Source organism: Capra hircus, chromosome 6 (assembly GCF_001704415.2).
Source record: "Capra hircus breed San Clemente chromosome 6, ASM170441v1, whole genome shotgun sequence".
Classification (NCBI taxonomy): domain Eukaryota; kingdom Metazoa; phylum Chordata; class Mammalia; order Artiodactyla; family Bovidae; genus Capra; species Capra hircus.
Window position 1 is genome coordinate 68,179,403 of NC_030813.1, and position 24,190 is coordinate 68,203,592.

At 41.3% G+C, this 24,190-nt stretch overlaps 1 protein-coding gene across 1 annotated transcript in view; it reads left to right on the forward strand.

Annotated features, from left to right (window-relative positions):
* The window catches only part of CWH43 (cell wall biogenesis 43 C-terminal homolog), a 53,040-nt gene that overhangs the window by 14,376 nt on the left and 14,474 nt on the right, over positions 1-24,190 (forward strand). Inside the window, exons 7-12 of the mRNA XM_018049445.1 lie at positions 3,892-4,149; positions 7,082-7,207; positions 10,176-10,255; positions 15,242-15,347; positions 16,366-16,501; positions 18,333-18,482. Of these exons, the coding sequence (XP_017904934.1) occupies positions 3,892-4,149; positions 7,082-7,207; positions 10,176-10,255; positions 15,242-15,347; positions 16,366-16,501; positions 18,333-18,482 (856 nt within the window). The remainder of the gene's footprint in view (positions 1-3,891; positions 4,150-7,081; positions 7,208-10,175; positions 10,256-15,241; positions 15,348-16,365; positions 16,502-18,332; positions 18,483-24,190) is intronic.

The following is a 24,190-nucleotide window of genomic DNA, read 5'->3' on the forward strand; positions in this document are numbered from 1 at the left end:
ATTGCTGAAGCCTGGCTTGGAGAATTTTGAGCATGACTTTACTAGCATGTGAGATGAGTGCAATTGTGTGGTAGTTTGAGCATTCTTTGGCATTGCCTTTCTTTGGGATTGGAATGAAAACTGACCTTTTCCAGTCCTGTGGCCACTGCTGAGTTTTCCAAATTTGCTGGCATATTGAGTGCAGCACTTTCACAGCGTCATCTTTCAGGATTTGAAATAGCTCAACTGGAATTCCATCACCTCCACTAGCTTTGTTCGTAGTGATGCTTCCTAAGGCCCACTTGACTTCACATTCCAGGATGTCTGGCTCTGGGTGAGTGATCACACCATCGTGATTATCTGGGTCATGAAGATCTTTTTTGTACAGTTCTTCTGTGTATTCTTGCCACCTCTTCTTAATATCTTCTGCTTCTGTTAGGTCCATACCATTTCTGTCCTTCATTGAGCCCATCTTTGCATGAAATATTCCCTTAGTATCTCTAATTTTCTTGAAGAGATCTCTAGTCTTTCCCATTCTATTGTTTTCCTCTATTTCTTTGCATTGATCACTGAGGAAGGCTTTCTTATCTCTCCTCGCTATTCTTTGGAACTCTGCATTCACATGGGTATATCTTTTCTTTTCTCCTTTGCTTTTCGCTTCCCGTCTTTTCACAGCTATTTGTAAGGCCTCCTCAGACAGCCATTTTGCTTTTTTGCATTTCTTTTTCCTGGGGATGGTCTTGATTCCTGTCTCCTGTACAATGTCATGAACCTTCATCCATAGTTCATCAGGCACTCTGTTTATCAGATCTAGTCCCTTAAATCTATTTCTCACTTCCACTATATAATCATAAGGGATTTGATTTAGGTCATACCTCAATGGTCTAGTGGTTTTCTCCACTTTCTTCTTATTTGGGAGGACTCAGACTCAAACAAAGAAAGAGGCAATGGCACCCCACTCCAGTACTCTTGCCTGGAAAATCCCATGGATGGAGGAGCCTGGCAGGCTGCAGTCCATGGGGTCGGGAAGAGTTGGACATGACTGAACGACTTCACTTTCACTTTTCACTTTCCTGCGTTGGAGAAGGAAATGGCAACCCACTCCAGTGTTCTTGCCTGGAGAATCCCAGGGACGGGGGAGCCTGGTGGGCTGCTGTCTACGGGGTCGCACAGAGTCGGACACGACTGAAGCGACTTAGCAGCAGCAGCCTCAAACAAAACACTAGTTAAGCTACATGGTTAAGAGAAACAGGCAAAGTAACAGTGTATCACATGCTCCCACTGGTGTACAAAAAGGGAGGAAAATGCACACATGTGCCTTTTTCTTCCTGTGCACAGACTGTCTCCAGGAGGATGGCAAAGAAAATGCTAACACTGGTTGCCTTCACTAAGGGGAACTCATAGGGGACCAGGGGAACTCTTTTTCACCTTTCAGATTTTTTGGTTTTGAATTTATAACTGTAAAAATACAATTTTAGTGGATTGAAAAATATGTAGCTTGTTTAAAAATAGAAATAAATTAAAAATGAAAGTGATCACTGTCAAGGGTAATTTGAAGAGAGATTTTCTTTCTCTTCTTTATAGTAAGACAGATGCAACGTCATAGATTAAAATATCTAATTAGGACTCATTTTTTAGAAAAACCGTCATTGTAAGCTGGTAAACTTGGAGCTTTCCTGGTTGCTCAGCTGGTAAAGAATCTGCCAGCAATGTGGGAGATCTGGGTTCGATCCCTGGGTTGGGAAGATCCCCTGGAGAAGGGAAAGGTTACCCACTCCAGTTTCTGGCCTGGAGAATTCCATGGACTGCATAGTACATGGAGTTGCAAAGAGCTGGACACTACTGAGTGACTTTCATTTTCGCTTAAATTGGTAAACAGAAAAACTCCCCCTCCCTAATAATCAAATAGGGCTTCCCTGGTGGCTCAGGGGTTAAAAGCGTCTGCCTGCAATATGGGAGACCTGGGTTCGATCCCTGGGTCGGGAACATCCCCTGGAGAAGGAAATGGCAACCCGCTCCAGTATTCTTGCCTGGAGAATCCCGTGGACAGAGGAGCCTGGTGCGCTACAGTCCACAGGGTCACAAAGAGTCAGACATGACTGAGCGACTTCACTTCGCTAATAATCAAATAAATGAAAATCAAAATATGCTATAAATTTCATCATTAATTTGGTAAAACTTTTTAGAAAGAAATGCTTTTGGCTGCGTTTCTGGAGGAAGTGAGAACTACTATAACCTCTCAGGAAAGCACCACAAGTATTGACTCTTTAAAATGCTTTTGTCTGCTGACGTGGTAGTTGTACTTCTAAGAATCTTTTTAAGAATTATTTTAAGGAAATAATCAGAGATGTAGTGAGAAATTAATTGGCAAAGAAAGATGTTCCTCACAGTGTTGAAAGCTTTCTAAATGGCCATCAGCAGGAAAATGATTGTTTGTTTTTTGTTGTATATTTATCCAGTGGAAGAGTATATATACATAAACATGTTTTAGAAGAAGAATATTAATGACATGAAAAAAATGTTCCTGATATAATGTCCCACAAACAGCAGAATATAATCCTTACCATGTGGCTTGATTCATTTTTTTATGTAAAAATACTTCTGTATATATGCAGAAAATGACATAGGGGAAATACATAGGCGTATTAGCTGGGATCATCTTATCTCAGTCCTAGGTGATCCTTAATTGCTTCTTTACAGTTCTGCATTCTTACATTTCTTTCAGTGAATAGGCTTTACATTTGTTTATTTCAAATTAAAAAAGTTGTTATTAAGATAACCATGTTAAAAATTTGAAGGCCTGACTATGGAAATAAAATCTGTGGGTTGTAGCGGGCCCTGCAGTCTGGTTCTCACATTCATCCGAGTGCTGTTCTTTTTGAAGTGGGGAAGGACAGTTACATGGCACTGTGATGGTGCAGGTGGAGCTTGCTGCTGGATGAGAGCCACGGGGTGCTAAGAAGCGGGTTGGATCCTCTTCCTGGAATTCTTGCCCCAAGCAGTCAGAGGCTGCTGTAGATGTCCTTAAAGGGTGGGTCTCTATCATGCATAATGTTGACGGAAATGTCCAATGTCTAGAAAATATCATATTCTGTGCAAAGGCGTTATATTGATGGCTCCAGTAATGGAGTGCTGTGCTGCCATCTCAAAGCCGATTTCATAGAAATATGGAGAAAGGTCATATTCCTTCAGATCTGGCTCAGTGAATTAGCAAACATTTACTAAGTGCCTCCAATGGACCAGGCAGATTCCACAGCCCCCCAGCACCTCAGAGGCTGATGTGTGTATGAATGTACTGCCTGCAGAACTATAAAGCAGTGAGTCCAGGAATGCAATCTCAGTCACGGCTTCTTTTAGGACTGTGAGATTGAGAAGGTCAGTTTATGTATTGTGGGTTGACAGGCAGCATTTAAATGGATGGATCCTGCTTTAAAAAAGTTCTTAACAAAAATTTCAGAAACTACCCTGACTTTACCTGTTCTCTAATGTCCTAGATTTGACTGGTTAAATTAAATTAACATATTCTTGGTATTTCAGATAATTTCTTTTTTTAAGTTTTTTGCTATACGAATTTTAACACAACCTAACAATGCCTTCTTCTCTTCCACTGCTCCTCTCAAAGACCTAGCACTGGGCTGAGATTTTCTGGATCCACAGTCCACCTCCAGCTGTGCAAGTAACTAGCTGCATGACCTTAAGCAAAGCATATTAACCTTGCCAAGACCTTAGTTTCTCATCAGTCTAGAAATTGAACCAGCATGCCCCCTGAGGTCCCTTCTGGCTCTAAATAGTCATAAAGTGGTCATCCTATAAGCTTATTATTCTTTTCTTTTCTTTTTTTTTTTAAGAAAATGGAAGAGGCTATTACTGCTTTCCTGTCTGATTAGTTTTCTTTCTCTCTCTCACAAACAGGAGCGACCTCGGCAGCAGGACTCCTTTACCTGCCCACGTGGGCAGCCGCTGTGTCTGGCTGTGTGCTTGCTCTCTTCACGGCATCCATGTGGCCTCAAGTGCTTGGACACCTTATTAGCTCAGGCTCAAGCCCTGGAAAAGCCATGACCACTGCCATGATATTTTATATTCTAGAAGTATTTTTCTGTGCCTGGTGCACAGCTTTTAAATTTGTCCCAGGAGGTGTGTATGCTCGAGAAAGATCTGATGTGCTTTTGGGTAAGTACATTTGAAAGGTCTGGATTCAAGTCACTACTCAAACATTCCTTTCAGGACTGACTGGGATATGCACTTTACACGACTGAGTAGAATAAATAGGATGATTTTGCCTTTCTTATTGAAATAGACTCTTTTGCTTAAAAAAAAAAAAAACTAGAGGAATGTCTAAATTACTATTTAAAAAAGAAATTTCTTGGGACCATCCAAGCGGTTCAATGGTTAAGACTCCCTGCTTCCACTTCAGGGGGTGCAGATTCAATCCCTGGTTGGGGAACTAAGATCCCGCATGCTGTGTGGCTTTTAAAACATGTAAGTTAAAAAAAGAAAAAAATTTCTTAGTTCATCGATGACTTTCAGTAATATTTATTACTGCAAAGGCCCTGGAAGTAAATTTGTTGTTGTGTAGTCGCTGAGTCATGTCTCACTCTTTTGCAAACCCATGGACTATAGTCCTCTACCCATGGGATTCTCTAGGCAAGAATACTGATATAAATTGCCATTTCCTTCTCCAGGGGATCTTCCAGGCTCAGCGATTGAGTCCAAGTCTCTTGCTTGGCAGATAACTTCTTTACCACTGAGCCACCTGGGAAGCCGTTGGAAATAAATAGCTGTGAAAAAACCAAGTTTAAACCATAATAAGGTGTAAAAGAGGTCCATGAAACACTGTATTATATGATATGTAAGGAAAAAATATGAGCATGGTGCTCACATTGCTATTTTGATGGTAGGCTTGTAAATATGTACATAGGAAGTATGTTTTTTTGGTTCTCCTGAATTTTATATGGTTTTTATTTACCCTCTTTTTATCAATAAAATAGATTTTGCATATGTGAATCTTAGTGTAAATGATAAATGATAAGTGAAATGTAAATGATAAAATCATAGAGTACATATCTTCCATTTCAATGATTATGACCTTACATACCAAAATTAAAATTTCATAGGCTTAACCTCAGTTTAATATTTGAGAAATTGTCTTCTGGCAGCAATGAAATTACTGATGTGTACCAAGCAGACACAGATCAAATGTTGCCTGTCATTTTAGTTTTAAGTAAAACATGTCCAATGCCTCCAAGATGAAATCTTTGAAAAATTGAGGAGATAAAACACATTTTAATAAGGAATCCAATGGTGGCTTAGATGGTAAAGAATCTTCCCTCAATGCCAGAGACCTGGGTTCGATCCCTGGGTCAGGAAGATAAACCCTGGAAAAGGAAATGGCAGCCAACTCCAGTATTCTTGCCTGGAGAATTCCATGGACAGAGGAGCCTGGTAGGCTACAGTCCACGGGCTGTCCGACAAAGAGTTGGACATGACCGAGCAACTAACACTCAGTTCTTGCTGTTCACACATTTTTCTACTTGTTCATTTATTCATTAAAAAATTATTGTGCAGCTACTGTGGTCCAGACCTAGTGCCAAGTACCGGAGACTTGAGAGACAGAATCCTGTCCACCTGGAGCTTCTGTGTTGTGGGGGAACAGCACACCTCACATTAGACAAATACTTAGGGAGTTATGCTGGCGTGGATGCCACGCAGAAGTCTGGGCTCCTACTTGCGTTCGTCTGTCAGTCCCCCTTGTGCCCGTGGAATATATCCAACCACTCTCTGCATTTGCACATAAACTTTTCTTCTCTGTCAACTAGACATCTGCCAGGACAGGCTGGTTTGGAAGAGGTATTTTTCAATTATGTGAAATATTTTAAAGCAATGTTTGAGGATTTGCTACTTCTGGTAGATATCAAAGCTGCGACCCAGTCAGAGACATACATGGCTGCATTTCCTCCGCGATAGTCTTGGCTTTGCGAACTTTGTGTTTCTTCTGATTTCTTTCAGGTGTGTGTATTCTGTCCTGCTCTATCTTCCTGTCCAATGCCCTGCTTTTTTTCTTACTCCAGCTTGCTTGGGGGTCTGCCCTGTGGAGCAATGGAACAAAAGTAAGAGCCATTCTAAGCATACATTTCTTTCTTTAGAATGTTATGAGCGACAGGTGTTTTGAGTTCCTTCTCACTACTTATGGAATTGCAGAAATCGTGCTTTATTACAGCTTCAAATAACTAAGAATTCTTTTTAGTAATAGTGACATTATTTTGATAAGGCCACAGAAACTGAGGAACATTGGTAAAGTTCAGAGTAGCTTTGAATAACCATTGTAAAGAATCTGTATTAGATCAGAAACTAGTTATAAATGTATTGTCTAGGTTTCTCCTGCTGTTTCCTACTAATTGCACATAACTTTCTTTTTAGCCTTCCACCTAAGCATCTTTTACCTGACATTCCCTAATTTATATATTGCTCAATTACACCTGTTTCTAATTCTCATTATATACAATGTTAGAAGTATGCAGACTTCACGCGTAAGCTACATAGAAATGCATCCCAGTTGAGCTCGTCTTTCTTGGCCCAGTGTGAGCTCCAGTGTGCATCCTCTGCTTGGACACACAGTCCAGGCCATGAATGCTGCCATATTAAGAACCTCTTCTTGTTATTAATACTCTTCATATTAAGTATCCTCTTCTTGTGCTCCTCAACTTGGTGCATATGGTCCCTTTGGTGGAGAAGACCAAGTCCCCGAGGCAGTCCAGAAGATTACTTTCTTTTTGTCCCACCCTTCCTTGGATGATCAATAGTCAGTGACCAACACTACAACCAACCTAACAACTAGGAAATACTCAGGAAATTGTAAGAAGCCCCTTATCAAGCAAAGATTGGGATCTTTTAGTGTACAGCTTAATTTCTAGAACCCTTCCTGATTTCTTATGATTATCCTAATAATTAAAAGTAATATTGGAGTAATTGCTTAGGTACTGAGATAACTCAGTAACTGAATTTTCAGGATATATCCATTTAAATGGAATTTAGGCTCCTGGAATTTGCTACTGGAAGTAGTTTTGGATCAAAATGTAATATATTCATCTTTCTTTTTTGACAGGGACTGTGATGCTAATTATTGGGCTGAATATGCTATTGGGTCCGAAGAAAAGCGTTGATTTTCATTTTCAAACAAAAAACAGTCCTAAAGCACTTTTCAGAGAGAGTGAAAAATACGTGAAACTTTGTGAGTATAGTTTTACTTTATTTTTAAAAGCATTTTATTATAAATATAAATTTTCAAACATGTGAGATTAAAATGTATAATGAACCCAAATGTACCCTTTAACCCAGCTCCAACAATTATTAACATTTTGCCCATGTTGTTCATACCTTTTTTTTTTTATGAAATACTTTAAAAGAGATCTCTGATTATTGAATCATTTCAACCACAAATACTCTGTGTTAGTTTTGTTTTACTTCTAACGTAGATTTAACTAGGATTTCCAGAATATTTGTTGAAATCGTTGAGACTATTTATTTTGTTCCTTGTTCTCCTTTTTTTGGAAATTAAATATGTTAGTGTTTGGAATACTGATGGGCAGAAACAAATATCAAATTAGTTTACTATTCAGTCAGACTCATCTCAGAATATACTAGATTAAATAAAAATGTTTATTGAATGTGTAACATTTGCAGATAGTGTCTTAGCACACACCCATCCATACTCAGTCATGTCTCTTTGCGACCCCATCGACTGTAACCTGCTAGGTTCCTCTGTCTACAGGATTTCTCAGGCAAGAATACTGGAGTGGGTGGCCATACCCTCCTTCAGGGATCTTCGCGACGCGGGGATTGAACCGGAGTCCCCTGCGTTTCCTGTGTCTTCTGCAATGCAGGTGGATTCTTTATGCTGAGCCACCAGAGAAGCCCCAGTGTACTGCATCGTTGTTGCTTAGTCGCTAAGTCATGGTTGACTTTGTGATCCCATGGACTGCAGTGCTCTAGGCTTCCCTGTCCTCCACTATCTCCCAGGGTTGGCTCAAACTCGTGTCCACTGAGTCGGTGATACTATCCAACCATCTTATCCCGTGTCACCCCCTTCTCCTCCTGCTCTCAACTTTTCCCAGCATCAGGGTTTTTTTTTTTTTTTTTTCCAATGAATCAGCTGTTTGTATCAGCTTCTTTGGAGATGCAGTTTCAGCATCTGTCCTTCCAATGAATATTCAGGGTTGATTTCTTTTTGAATTGACTGGTTTGATCTCCTTGCAGTCCGAGGGACTTTTAAAAGTCTTCTCTAGCACCATTAATTTGAAAGCATCAATTCTTTGGCATTCAGCCTTGGATTCTAAAAGTTTTAATATAAGAAATATTTGGGCTTGATTCTGCAGGGTGTTTTTGCAGTTGTTCCTGCTCATGGAGAATTATTTTCTTGTATATATTTATGATTTTATTGTATTTATTTATTTATTTTCATGGTTCTTGGAACGTTTTTAGCAAAGCTTCTTTGATGTCTGAGTTTTTTTAAAATTTTTATTTTTACTTTATTTTACTTTACAATACTGTATTGGTTTTGCCATACATTGACATGAATCCACCACGGGTGTACATGTGATCCCAAACATGAACCCCCCTCCCACCTCCCTCCCCACAACATCCCTCTGGGTCATCCCTGTGCACCAGCCCCAAGCATGCTGTATCCTGCATCAGACATACACTGGCGATTCGATTCTTACATGATAGTATACATGTTTCAATGCCATTCTCCCAAATCATCCCACCCACTCCCTCTCCCTCTGAGTCCAAAAGTCTGCTATACACATCTGTGTCTTTTTTGCTGTCTTGCATACAGGGTCGTCATTGCCATCTTTCTAAACTCCATATATATGTGTTAGTATACTGTATTGGTGTTTTTCTTTCTGGCTTACTTCACTGTGCATAATCGGCTCCAGTTTCATCCATCTCATCAGAACTGATTCAAATGAATTCTTTTTAATGGCTGAGTAATACTCCATTGTGTATATGTACCACAGCTTTCTTATCCATTCATCTGCTGATGGACATCTAGGTTGTTTCCATGTCCTGGCTGTTATAAACAGTGCTGCGATGAACATCGGGGTACATGTGTCTCTTTCAATTCTGGTTTCCTCAGTGTGTATGCCCAGCAGTGGGATTGTTGGGTCGTATGGCAGTTCTATTTGCAATTTTTAAAGGAATCTCCACACTGTTCTCCATAGCGGTTGTACTAGTTTGCATTCCCACCAACAGTGTAGGAGGGTTCCCTTTTCTCCACACCCTCTCCAGCATTTATTGCTTGCAGATTTTTGGATTGCAGACATTCTGACTGGTGTGAAGTGGTACCTCATTGTGGTTTTGATTTGCATTTCTCTAATAATGAGTGATGTTAAGCATCTTTTCATGTGTTTGTTAGCCATCTGTATGTCTTCTTTGGAGAAATGTCTATTTAGTTCTTTGGCCCATTTTTTGATTGGGTCGTTTATTTTTCTGGAATTGAGTTGCATAAGTTGCTTGTATATTTTTGAGATTAGTTGTTTGTCAGTTGTTTCATTTGCTATTATTTTCTTCCATTCAGAAGGCTGTCTTTTCACCTTGCTTATATTTTCCTTTGTTGTGCAGAAGCTTTTAATTTTAATTAGATCCCATTTGTTTATTTTTGCTTTTATTTCCAGAATTCTGGGAGGTGGATCATAGAGGATCCTGCTGTGATTTATGTCAGAGAGTGTTTTGCCTATGTTCTCCTCTAGGAGTTTTATAGTTTCTGGTCTTACACTTAGATCTTTAATCCATTTTGAGTTTATTTTTGTGTGCGGTGTTAGAAAGTGATCTAGTTTCATTCGTTTACAAGTGGTTGACCAGTTTTCCCAGCACCACTTGTTAAAGAGATTGTCTTTACTCCATTGTATATTCTTGCCTCCTTTGTCAAAGATAAGGTGTTCATGATGTCTGAGTTTAAAGTATGGGTTATATGTGCATGTCAAACATGAAAATTAACCCAAGAAATAGACATTTCCCCTTAACATAAAATCCATGGCTAATAAATTCAATAATTTCATTAAAACTATTGAAATTAAGCTTCAGTTCAGTTCAGTCACTCAGTCGTGTCCAACTCTTTGCAACCCCATGAATCGCAGCACGCCAGGCCTCCCTGTCCATCACTGTTTCTGCTAAACAATTATTTTCTGTTTTCTGTTCAGTTTTGTGGCTGCTTGTTGGTGTGGGTTTGTTGGGATTAGGACTACGGCATAAAACCTATGAGAAGAAATTGGGCAAAGGGGTAAGTAATTAAAAGTTTTGAGATAGAATTTTAAATGATGCCTATGTATATGCAGGCATTTGTACACTTCACTATTATGATTGAACCCTAGACCTGGGTCTGAGGACTTCAGGGCTCTGGATGCCACATTCTTAACCTTTAGGCTGGGCTTCCCCATTGTCTCAGTGGTAACAAATCCTCCTGCAATGCAGGAGACAAGTATTCGATCCCTGGGTTGGGAAGATCCTTTGGAGAAGGAAATGACAATGCACTCCAGTATTCTCACCTGGATAATCCCATGGACAGAGGAGCCTGGTGGTTATAATCCGTGGAGTCACAAAGAGTTGGATACAACTGAGCGACTAATCAGCAACAAAAACAGCAACAGCGAACCATTAGATCACAGGCTGATAACACAGTGGAACTAATTTATGAAGTTAGGTTCCTGGTCTATATCAGGGTTAAATTCATCATGATTTGTTATATAAAGTTATTTTTGTCATTCAATGACTTAACATATCCAAACTATGAGATAAAAAACTATTTTATAGTGGGCTTCTTTGTACTGTTTGGTACATATTTCTGAAGGCAACATATATGATTCTTTAAGAGAAATCTTAAAGATAATTCTAGATTTTGTGGATTATGCTTGGCATTGATGGGTCATAGTTTTCTCATTTCTTCCTTTCCTCTCTTGTCTATAGTTTAATGTTTTGTTTTCCTTTTCTCTTGTAGGCAGGTGGGCAGAAGCAAGAGTAAGTCATTGCAATGTGATGCTTTCCAACTGCTCTGATTAAAAGTTTATATGTTTCATAATGGAGTTAGAATTATAGTTTGGCAAAAACAGCATTTGAGGGTTAACTTTGAATTTTAGCAATCTGAATTATCAGGCAAATTTTCCCATCAATTAAAAAGCTATAGTGAGGATGAAGCCCATGCTCCTTTTATTTAGCTTTGTATGTCCAACACCTCACAGAGTACTTGGTACATACTCAGAACTCAGTAACTATTCCTTAAAAAGTAAATAGTTCATTACATGGTCTCTTTCTTTTGCCTTTCAATTGTTAATTTTATTATTGTAACAAGATGTCAATTAGAAGAAGATCCTCAATGTCAGCAAGGGGTTCTTTTAAAAAGGAATCATTTCATTTAGATTTAATACCTGTTTTTTTTTTATTAGTTCATTCATTGATTAATTCATGTGATACATGAATGTTATTTGATAAATGCTTATTGGATGTCTTGTGTGCCTGGTATCAGGGATATAGAGGTAAACTAGTTGGACAAGATTCCTGCCCTCATGGTAATATAAACTCATGGAGTTTACATTCTAATTGGGGAGAAAGACGGTATTCAGAGGAAGGAGTAAATAAAGACGATCACTTTAGATCAGGTGGCTCTGAAGCATGTAAGATGATGGAGCAGAGAGTAACTGGTCTGGGTGGTTAGAGAAGGCTGCTCTGAGGACGTGACGTTTGAGTTGAGATAAGAGAGCTAGGAGTAATGGATTCAGGTAGAAGGAACACAAGAAAAGAATGGAAAGGAAACAGACTTGGAGTGTTTGAAGGGCATCAGAGTGGACAGTGTGGCTGAATCCTGGCAAAGGGAAGCCGAAGATGAGGATGGGGGCACAAGTGAGGTCACATCACAGGGCCTATAGAGCACAGGAAGGAATTCCGATCTTAGTTTTCTCGCAGTGGAAGCCGCCAGAATATTTCAAGCATTCACGCAAAGAGATATGATATGATATGATATGATATGATATGATATGATATGATATACATGCATATGTGTGTGTGTGTGTGCATGTGTGCTAAGTCGATTCAGTTGTGTCAGACTCTTTGTGACCCTGTAGACTATAGTCCACCAGGCTCCCGTGTCCGTGGGATTCTCCTGGCAAGAATGCTGGAGTGTTGCTGTGCCCGCCTCCAGGGACTCTTCCTGACCCAGCATCTCTGACATCTCCTGCATTGGTAGGCAGGTTTCTTTACCACTGGCGCCACCTTGCTGCTGCTGCTGCTGCTGCTGCTGCTGAGTCGCGTCAGTCATGTCCGACTCTGTGCGACCCCACAGACGGCAGCCTACTAGGCTCTCCCGTCCCTGGGATTCTCCAGGCAAGAACACCTTGGAAGCCTATAAATTTGGCTGCTTTGTAAAGAATGGATTGACGGATTGTAGAGTGGAAGCAGGGAGATAGTTTATGAGGCTTTTTCAGGTGTCCAGGAGAGAGACCCTGGAATTTTGGATGGGCTCCATGGTACTGGAATTGGACAGGAGTGGATAGACTTAGAACATATTTTGAAAGTAGAGCTGATAGGATTTGCTGATGGATTAGAATGTAGATGGATAAAGGGAAGGGAAGACTAGAGGATGACTTCTATGCTTTTGGCTTGAGCAATTGGGTGGAGTGTGGCGACATTTACTGGCATGGGAATAATGAAAGAATAACAGGTTTTGGAGTGATGAAAGCCAGAGTGAATCATAGGTATATAGTGATGTGAAAAAGTATAACTTTTTATGAATGTAATCATGCCTCTGAAAGTCTCTGCTGATGGTTCCATTCTCTTTATAAGACGTTGCTAAATGGAGTCATCTTTCTTGTATAGACATGAGAGGCCTGCCACAGCACACTGAGCTGTTTAGAAGTGGTAGTCCTCCTCTGCCAAGAGGTGGTCTTCACTCTTCTTTCAACCTGAATTTTTATGTTCCACTTTGTTTTTCTCAGTTGTGGTAGTATAGTTGGTCTAATCTGGCCATACTCTTTCATGGGATCCATGCTGTTGGTCAACTGGAGTTAGTTTGAAATAGTTATGGTTGGGTACTGCATTCTCTGATTGGGCCCATGGACTCAAAAGAGGGATTTTCAGAGGGTGCTGTGCTCCTGAACCTCAGCCTTGCCAGTGCGGAATTGGCAGGCCACTCTGCAAAGATGGTAAAGGACTCTGTGTATCCTTCTGTGACCCCTTTCTTCTCTAATGCAAGGGTAACCCCAACCCTAAATCATTCATTAGGGCTGAGTAGTATTCCAGTATATGTATAATCTTTTTTTCATTCATTTCTTATTTTTCCTACTGAAACAACAGCCAGGTTGTTTCTAATTTTTTGCTGTTATAAATATCTCTTTCCCAACATTCCTCCTAACTTCCAAGCCTAACCTAGAAACTCACAAATTTATTATGATAATCAGTTCAGTCACTCAGTCGTGTCCAGCTCTTTGCGACCCCATGAATCGCAGCACGCCAGGCCTCCCTGTCTATCACCAACTCCCGGAGTTCACTCAGACTCACGTCCATCGAGTCTGTGATGCCATCCAGCCATCTCATCCTCTATTGCCCCCTTCTCCTCCTGCCACCAATCCCTCCCAGCATCAGAGTCTTCTCCAATGAGTCAACTCTTCGCATGAGGTGGCCAAAGTATTGGAGTTTCAGCTTTAGCATCATTCCTTCCAAAGAAATCCGAGGGTTGATCTCCTTCAGAATGGACTGGTTGGATCTCCTTGCAGTGCAAGGGACTCTCAAGAGTCTTCTCCAACACCACAGTTCAAAAGCATCAATTCTTTGGCACTCAGCCTTCTTCACAGTCCAACTCTCACATCCATACATGACCACAGGAAAAACCACAGCCTTGACTAGACGGACCTTTGTTGGCAAAGTAATGTCTCTGCTTTTGAATATGCTATTTAGGTTGGTCATAACTTTCCTTCCAAGGAGTAAGCGTCTTTTAATTTCATGGCTGCAGTCACGATCTGCAGTGATTTTGGAGCCCCCCAAAATGAAGTCTGACACTGTTTCCACTGTTTCCCCATCTATCTGCCATGAAGTGATGGGACCGGATCCCATGATCTTAGTTTTCTGAGTGTTGAGCTTTAAGCCAACTTTTTCACCCTCCTCTTTCACTTTTATCAAGTGGCTTTTTAGCTCCTCTTCACTTTCTGCCATAAGGGTGGTGTCATCTCCATATCTGTATATCTGCAGTGTCATCTGCATATTTCTCCCGGCAATCTTGATTCCAGCTTGTGCTTCTTCCATTCCAGCGTTTCTCATGATGTACTCTGCATAGAAGTTAAATAAGCAGGGTGACAACATACAGCCTTGACATACTCCTTTTCCTATTTGGAACCAGTCTGTTGTTGTTCCATGTCCAGTTCTAACTGTTGCTTCCTGACCTGCACACAGGTTTCTCAAGAGGCAGGTCAGGTGGTCTGGTATTCCCATCTCTTTCAGAATTTTCCACAGTTTATTGTGATCCGCACAGTCAAAGGCTTTGGCATAGTCAATAAAGCAGAAATAGATGTGTTTCTGGAACCCTCTTGCTTTTTCCATGATCCAGCGGATGTTGACAATTTGATCTCTGGTTCCTCTGCCTTTTCTAAAACTAGCTTGAACATCTGGGAGTTCATGGTTCACGTATTGCTGAAGCCTGGCTTGGAGAATTTTGAGCATTACTTTACTAGCATGTGAGATGAGTGCAATTGTGTGGTAGTTTGAGCATTCTTTGGCATTGCCTTTCTTTGGGATTGGAATGAAAACTGACCTTTTCCAGTCCTGTGGCCACTGCTGAGTTTTCCAAATTTGCTGGCATATTGAGTGCAGCACTTCCACAGCATCATCATTCAGGATTTGAAATACCAACTAGCAAATATCTCCTTATGATTATGCATTGCATGTTAGTCACTCAGTCATGTCTGACTCTTTACGACCTCATGGAGTATAGCCCACCAGGCTCCTCTGTTCATGGAATTCTCCAGGCAAGAACACTGGTGTGGGTAGCCATTCCCTTCTCCAGAGGATCTTCCCAACTTAGGAATTGAACCCAGGTCTCCTGCATTGCAGGTGGATTCTTTACTATCTGAGCCACCAGGGAAGCCCTGATTATGCATTAGCTGTGGGCAAATGCCTGAAAATTCCTTTGCTGAAAAGTGAATTTTGGTAGAGAGAGGTGGAGAAGTGGTTCACAGAAACTGCCATTGTTCCGTTGTCCTAAATTATCATTAAAACAATTCCTCAGGCACCAGCCACAGAGGTCTCTGCTGCCATCTGGCCTTTCAGGTTTGGCTTTGACAATGATGGATGGTCTAGTCTAGAAAGATCAGCTCAACTGCTCAATCAAACAGGTAAGTTGTACTGAAATTAATTTCAGGCTTTGATAAACTATTATTGTTATTTTCATTTTGTGCAAGATCATAAGTAATCAGAGGAGGATTTGCTGGGTCTTAGACTAATCTCTTAAAAAGGCTTTACTTTGGTGGGTGGCTACAGGAGGATGAAGCTTCTGTAACCACATCTGTGTTTGCTTGAAAGCAATGAAATAGTGATTCTGGGAAGAGGTCTCATTCTGGGTGTCTGCAGAGAGTCTTGTCATGCCTTTGCTCTTGGAAATGCCCCTGCTGGGGGCTCCTGTCACTTGGGAACCTGCTGTTAAGGACCAGAAAGCCGTCAGATTAAAGGGCAGAATGGGGTGCAGTGATGCTTATTTGCAAAGCAAATTGCTTTCAAGAGCCTGAGGGCCAGTTTTACTTGTTTTCATTCCCTGAGGCACTCATCTTTGGATGAAGCCTCCTTTAAAATATATGGGTGTTTGGCGCTTAGATCAACTAGAGGTCTCTTGCATGGAGTTATTCCTAAAGATAAGCTTGTCTTCTGAGAAATAGCTGAGGGTTTGTATGATTCTAATACTGTTAAGAAATTTATTGGGCCCTTAATCATTTAGTACTGATTACAGGCACATCCAACCAGGGTTATCTGAATAAATTCACCTCTGTGTCAGTACCATGGAAGTGTTTGCCCAGGAATAAAACAGTATTGTACACTATATTGTTTTTGAACATAAATTAGATATTTGAGAAAGGCATTAAGCATATTTGAAATTTTGGAAAAGATGTGAATATTTGAAAATTTAGGAAAGTTATGTTTTGATCTTTTCCCCCATTTCCACAAGGTGTCCCATACATTCTAAATATGGTAAATATGTTTTTAGCTCAGATTTGAGCCAGTTCACTTTAGTAACTCACTAGGAATTACTTGGTTTTTTGATCTATGACTAAAGGTAGGGGATTGCAAGAATTGAGTTTTGATAATTGTTTTTACATTGCTGTGGTTAATTACCACATCCATTTTTTCCCCACTGAACAGGTGCAGATTTCATAACAATTTTGGAGAGTGATGCTTCTAAGCCCTATATTGGAAACAATGACTTGACCATGTGGTTAGGGGAGAAGTTGGGTTTCTACACCGACTTTGGGCCGAGTGCACGGGATCACACTTGGGGGTGAGTGTACCTTGAGAATGAATCCTGCACGTATAAAAGACTAGGCAGCATAAGCTTGGGGTGGACAGTTGATATTGTGATGCCTTATCCCTAGGAGTATGTCCCAGTGATGCTTCTTGCGGGATGAGGAGGTGCTGAAGATAGGCATATTCCATCATTGTTTCAATGGCCTCTCTGTTGCTGGATATTTTCAGTTCTTCACTATTATAAACCATTGCATGTAGGAGCTGAGGTTACAGCACTAAACATGTCTGCCCCACATGCCGTCCTCATGGAGCTTACATTCCTGTGTGACGAGACAGAAAATAATCATGTACACACAAAAATAAATAAGATAATTTGAGATAGTAGTGAGTGCTGTGTAGAAAAGGAGAGTGGCAGGGTAGGCAGGGCAGTGGGCGATGATGCTGTAGGCAGCGTGGTCAGGAGGGGTCTCTCTGCCCACCCCACGACGGGGAGGACTAGCACCAGCTGTGGGAGGAGCTAGTGTGGACTCGAGGCAGATCACGTGCGGTGTGCCTGAGCATGGGGATTAGGGGGAGCGAGTGAGGAAGGAGGTCAGGAGTGGGCCCTTGGTCTTATAGGGTCCATAAGCCATGCTTGGCACTGACTTAACTCAGTTTTGATGGAAAACCACTGGAGGATTTTAAACATGGGAGAGTCTGATCTGGTATATGTGTGTGGAAGATCACTCCAGCTATTCCTAGAAGAACAGATTGTTGGGGGCAAGAGTGGGAGCAGGGAGACAGGTGATGAGGTAGAGGGGCTAACACAGGTTAGAAATGACAGTGGGGGCTGTGCAGATGGAGAAGAGGGCACACTCGGGAGCTATTTTGGAGTGGAGCTGACAGGAATTCCTGATTTGGGGGCTTGGGGGGTTTTGTGTTTGATATTTTGTTTTTTTTTGGTCAAGCTTGTGAGATCTTAGTTGCCTGACTAGAGATCAAACCCAGGCCTATAGCAGTGAGAGAACCATGTCCTAATGCTGGACCATCGGGGAATTCCCAGGGCTTCCTAGTGGTTTAGATGTCAGGAAGTGACAAGGGCAGCACCTGGGTTTTTTACCTGAGTCCCTGATAGGAAATGATGCCATTTAATGGGACAGGAATGGCCAGGTGAACAGCAGGATTGTGCTAAGTTCGAGATGCCCTGGGACAGTCAAGTGATGTCCAGTAGGCAGTTGTGGGCAGCTTGGAGGGCCGAGTCGGACAGCAGAAGCTGGGTATGTGCATTCAGGATCATCACTGTAGAGACGGTTCTGTGCGAGAAACTTCACGAGGGGCCACACAGATTGTGTGTGAAGCCAGGGAAGAGAAGCCGGCTGAGGTCTGAGCTCTGGTCGCCCTTTCCATGTGTAGTTCTTTGACTTAGAGTGAGGTGGGACATGTTTTCCTATCTTTATCGGACCATTTGTAATTTCTGATTTTGTAAACTGTTGCTCCAAGTCCTGGCTGATGGGATTGTACACTCCTTCATGTGTTGATTAACGTTAGAATTGTTTATGCAGATCAGTTGCCAGAGGAATAATGCAAGTAAAATGGAGTGCGTTCATTTGCGTGGCCCTAATCCCACCCTTTTTGTGTCTCCACGGCACGTATGAGACAGAGTTGACAGTGTTGTGCCTGGTGACACAGTGAGACATGCTGAACAGTCCTTTTGCAGTGAATCGTTCTACAGAAGGTCCCATCCGTCTTCGCCATACTGTTGTTCTCAGTGCCCCTCGTGAGATGCTTGAAGTGTGAGCATCCCTAAGAACACATATTCTTAGTTCTGTTGGCATGAGATGGTGGGACCAATAGTGATGCACATGTTTCTTTCCATTCAAATACAGGATTATGGCTTTGTCAAGATACCCAATTGTGAAATCGGAGCATCACCTTCTTCCGTCACCAGAGGGCGAGATTGCACCAGCCATCACGCTGACTGTCAACGTTTCCAACAAACTGGTGGATTTTGTTGTGACCCACTTTGGCAATTACGAGTGGGTTTCTTTGGTTTTTCTCATAGTGCACAAATGCCAAAAAATATTATTAACACATTACATTGATTTCCATGCATTGACCTTTCTTACTTTTTTTTTAAAATTATTATTCTCAAAGTGGTTTTCTGGTTTGTTTTTTTTTTCGTTTTAAAAATCAGGCATAGAAGAAGTTCCCTGATGGCCTAATGGTTAGGATTCCGGGCTTTCACTTCTGGGGCCTGAGTTCTGTCTCTGGTCTGGGAACTGAGATCTCACAAGTTTGCATGGTGTGGCCAAAAAAAGGGGAAAAAAAAAAATCAGGTACAGAAACGTTAACGGTGTACAAGACAGCAGTGATGGCCGTGTCAGCCAGTGATTACTGAGCAGGCACTGTGCTAAGTGCATTTAGCACTTATGTTGTGTTTAATCTACATATTGTATAACAGTACATAGTCCCATTTAACAGAGAAACTAAACTGAGAGGTTAGATGACTTATCCAACCAGGGTCACACACATAGGAAGCAGGTAGACCTAACTCAGAGCCTGCAAGTGCTTGAAACCCATGGTAAACCAGACTACGGAAAGATGGAATTCCCTTTTTCTAAGGATTACTCCAGTTGGAAGTGCCAGAGGGATTTGAGGTACTAAATGACATTCCTTTACCTGTCATGTTTCCAGTCAGATGAGAGGTAGGCAGAGGAATCTGGCAGGGAGATCAACATCTCTTTTGATTCTGATAAACCTATTTGGACAACATGGCTTACGTGTGCCCACATGGACCTGCTAATACATCCATCCCTCCAGTAATACATGATGCCAACTCCCCCAAAGCAGCAGAACCATGAGGCAGGGACTGAGTCCGCCCTGTCACACTCTCCCCTTAGTGAAGAGAATAACACAAGAAAACTCCCTGTTGGCAAACAAGCAGGCTCCAAGAAGAGATAGGAAGGGTTTGAGACAAGCATTCTTAGTTCATTCTTCCAAACTTGATTTATTAGAAAAATCCTCCCAAGAAGTAAAGGATGAGAGAGAGAGAGAGAGAGGCCAAGATGATTTTCTAAGTTGATTCCCCTCTAAGGCGAGATGAGGAATGGGGAATGCGTTTTATCTACAAATATAACATCCACAACCAGTGGCTTAGCACTGAATAAATCACAAATAATGCCAACATCATGTTATTCAAGCCAAGATAAAAGTATATAATTTATATTCTACCATACTGAACATCTGGAGAAGGAAATGGCAACCCACTCCAGTATTATTGCCTAGAGAATCCCATGGACAGAGGAGCCTAGCAGGCTACAGTCCACGGGGTTGCAAAGAGTCAGACACGACAGAGTGACTAACAACAATACTGAACATTCTTTAGTAGTCATTGAAAACATACATGTGAAGTGCCTAGTGCTATAAAATATGGCAAATGGGCGCTGTCTATCTGCATGACACAAAAGGCCACAGAGCTTTACAGTGACATAGAGAACATTGAAAAACAACAAACAAAGGTAGCAGCCACATTTGTTTTGTTTGGATGAAACTTACAGTACAACAGAGGGCTACCCTGGTGGCTCAGTGCCAATGCAGGCAATGTGGGTTTGGTCCCTGCGTCAGGAAGATCTCCTGGAGAAGGAAATGGCAAACCATTCCAGTATTCTTGCCTGGGAAATCGCATGAACAGAGGAGCCTGGCAGGCTACAGTCCATGGGTCCCAAAAGAATCGGACACGCCTTAGAGACTAAAACACCAACAGTACAAAACCCCCCAACATTGTTGTATTGTCAGTTTCACCTAAACAAGATGAGTACATCGGCTATCCTTACTTCCTATCACCTCTCTTTTTCTCGCAGTGTTATGTGCATCTGTGAAAGTGCACTTGACTACTTTCTGAAATAAAGTCAGAGCATAAGTAATATAAGCCAGCCATTCAAATGTGATTAATGGGGACTGTTTGCTAATTGGACTCTTGCTTGTCTTCTTAGAAATGAGAAGGTGTTTGGAGCACGGATGGTATAGACAGTCCATATCGCTGAAAAACTGTTTAAAGAAATGCCTTATGTTTCTCCTAGCAATTTTCATGTCACAAGTATAGGCATTCAGCAATCACTCCACTGAGCTTAAATTGCAGGTGAATTGGGTTTATCTTTTGAAAAATAGGCATTTTTGTGTTTAAAGCTGGCAAGGTCTCAACCAAAGAAATAGTTGAACACACTCCTTCCCCTTTCCCTTTGCTTTCCCCCCAGCTGTCTCCTTTAACTCCTTCAGACCTCCTCTGAAATGTGAAGAATAGACTTGAGAGGGAAGAGAAAACGAAAAGACAGCCCTCAAATTGTTTGGAAAAGAGCAAGGAAGAACTACCTTTTCTAACTCTATTAACCATATATTTAAATCTCTGTAACTAACAATATACCTTTGCTTGCTAGCTTGCTCTCATGATTTAATAATGATGACAACAACAGCAGTAATGATAAGAACAAACATCTATTGAGGAGCCGTCACTTCAGGGAGGGAAGTGGTCTGGCTAAATGGCAAAGAACAGAAAACTCCAGAACCTGAAGTCAGATAATCTGGTCTGAGTCCTAATTCAAGGTGTATCCGTCACCAAATTTGTTTACCTTATGTCTCAGTTTTCTCTCTAAATTAGGAGCAATAATCCTACCTATTTCATAGGATTCTTGTGGGAATGAAATAAGATATATTTATGAATAGTTTTGTCATGAAAAGTTTATGATTAGAGTCACTGGTCAGTTAATACTGGCCATTATTATGAAACTAAATTGGACATCTCTAAATGTGTGGTACATTGGGCAGCTTAAAAGATTATTTATCAAACACAAGTCAAGCATCTGTCATGTCCCAAGCACAGTGCTAGCTGCCGCCTTTTCCCTTAGAGCCTTGGCTCTTGTCCATACCCAAGTGACATGAGAAAGTTCACACTTCAAATAGTTTGTAAAGCCATCATTACATATTTCTGTTTGCCGTTGTTTTCTATAACACTAGTAAAATTTTTTATTCTGAATAAATGTTTAAAGATTTCACTTTCTAGTGATTATGGCTTATAAACATGAAATCAGATTAATATTAAGAATGAATTACAAAATGCGTATGCATGTTTTCAGCTGATTCAATGGGATTTCTCAAATTACCGACTATACACGTGTCTTTATAACCAATTAACAGAAAACAGTGGCATTCCTTAATTATTTAGGTATACACCATAACTAAAATTGGTGTTATATAAGGCAATTAACTGAGTCACCGCTTAATTACTGTGGTTTTTTTTTCCCCCTATAACAGGCAGAAACGTACAAAGAAGAACAAATATACAAACCCATACAGAACCTGTAGTCTGTAGTTACAGTTTTGGTTCTGTTGTAAGGTAAACTCAGTGAGCTATATTTCCCTTGTCTCTGAAAATCAGATAAAATTAGTTTTTTTCAGCCCACATTACAGGGCTATTGGGCTGATTATACATCAACAGATAAGGAAACAAAAAACATGCATTCAGTCACCCTCTGTTCCTCCCTCTCTCCTAGTCCCTCCTCCTTCTTCCTTTATACCTATATCTACATACACATTTTAATTATTATCACTGGATGAAATGTATCTCCTGAGAAAATGTAAAACCAAATTCACAGATTATTTTCCAATAATATATTGCTAAAACATATTTGAATGAAAACTCTATCTGTGGAACAGTAACTTTGGCAGGCTCTAGACTTGATTTGAATCCCGGCTGTGGGTGTGAGAGGAAGAGAATTCACTGCAGACCTAATGAAGGGACTACTTACAAAGATGTTGGAAGGGTCAGGGTAACAGGTAAGAGATGCTAAGGTACTCAAACACTGGTTAACAGTGGAGAATCATTATGACACTTAGGCCTGAAGGGACAGAGAGAGAAACAGTGTTCCCAGAGCCCTGTTTGATCTTGAATCAGAAAAGGGCCACCAGGCATGAAGAATGCAGCTCTTGGAGAAGAAATATCCCAACTTCTCTCTTTTCCTACCTGTTCATCTCCTGCTGGTGCCTTCACTTGGCCAGACCTCAATGGAAATTAGCAGACAAGGGAGCCCATGAGGTGAAATCTGCTGGGATCAGCCTCCAGGGCATAGAGAAGAGTTGGCAACGCATCTGGGCAAAGATGTTCAACAAATGGTCATTCTTTTCACTCTTCTACTTCTTGAGACGTCTTTTGATAGTGCTCAGCTGTCTGTGCATGAGAATGGATAAGTTCAGTCCTGTCTTCTTCTTCAGTGAGTTTTCTCGAGTCTTCTCAGTCCTTGGTGACCCCTATCTTCCTCTCCCACTGCTGTTTCTTAACAGTCATGTGTTAGCTGGCTCCTGCTTTCCAGGTGGCTCAGTGGTAAAGAATCTTCCTGCCAATGTAGGAGCCACAGGAGACGTGGGGTCAATCCCTGGGTTGGGAAGATCCCCTGGATTCTTGCCGGGCTAATCCCATGGACAGAGCAGCCTGGCAGGCTATATAGTCTGCGGAGTCGCAAAGAGTCGGACATGACTGAGCAAGTGAGCGTGCACATTAGCTGTCTTGCTCTCTAAACGCCTGTGTTGGTCTACTGCCTGTTTGCTCTTGGATCCATTGCTGGTTCATCTCCCTTCCAGCTACAGATTGCTGGAAACCACATTTCCCATAATCTGTTGCCTTCTGGCTTCTGGATAGGTTGAGCCAATGTAATGCACTAATGCAAGGCTAGAGGGTTGGAGGAGGGAGGAGATAGAGTATTTCTTATTCCCTCTCTCTGCTTTCTTTGTTGTCTCTGGCAGCAGCTGAGTCTCCACTGTGGCTCCAACTCCTCCTTCAGTGGTAGCAGATCCTTCTAAGTAGCCTTCTCCATAGTACCATTTCCCATCAGCTAGTAGCAGCTTGTGGATTCTGGGACTATCACCTCTTCCTGTTGTCCCTCTGGCCCTTGAGGTGGTAGTCGTTGCTCACTCAACTCCAGTTGCCTCACTGAGTCCTATTTGGCTTCCTGTCACCTCGTAGCCAATCCCCTGTATTAAATTCACTTTGTTTGAAATGCCTAGAGTGGTTTCACTTTTCCTCTCTCGATCATACAAACTATGATGTCCCTATTTTTCCCCAGACTGACAACCCCTCAAAAGCTTGATGTACTTGCCTGATTGTCAGTTACACACTTAGAGTGCTCAACATAATAAAAGCAGCATGCTTAGCTAGTATTTGACCAGGAGAGCTATGGAGGCTTTTAGAAAGTGTTCAGTTGAAAGAGTTGAGTAGGTTAACAAACCTGGTGTGTTCTGTGAATATTAGGATTCTCCCTCTTACTCCTTGATTTTTTTTTTAACTACTAATCTTTAGCTCTAATACCAATGACCAAGTCTTAGGATTATTAATATAATTTCCTCTGATGAAAAGTTGAACAAATGCTGCTTTTAGTTATTTAGGTCCACTCGATTCCAAATGATCTGTGGGGAAAGGTTATATCATTCTTAGTCACAATTTTATCAGCTGCTCATTTTACGCACAATAGCTGTCTTGATCATTTGCATAACAGTCAAAGCTGTGGTTTTTCCAGTAGTCATGTATGGATGTGAGAGTTGGACCATAAAGAAAGCTGAGCACCGAAGAATTGATGCTTTTGAAGTGTGGTGTTGGAGAAGACTCTTGAGAGTCCCTTGGACTGCAAGGAGATCCAACCAGCCCATTCTGAAGGAGATCAGTCCTGGGTATTCATTGGAAGGACTGATGCTGAAGCTG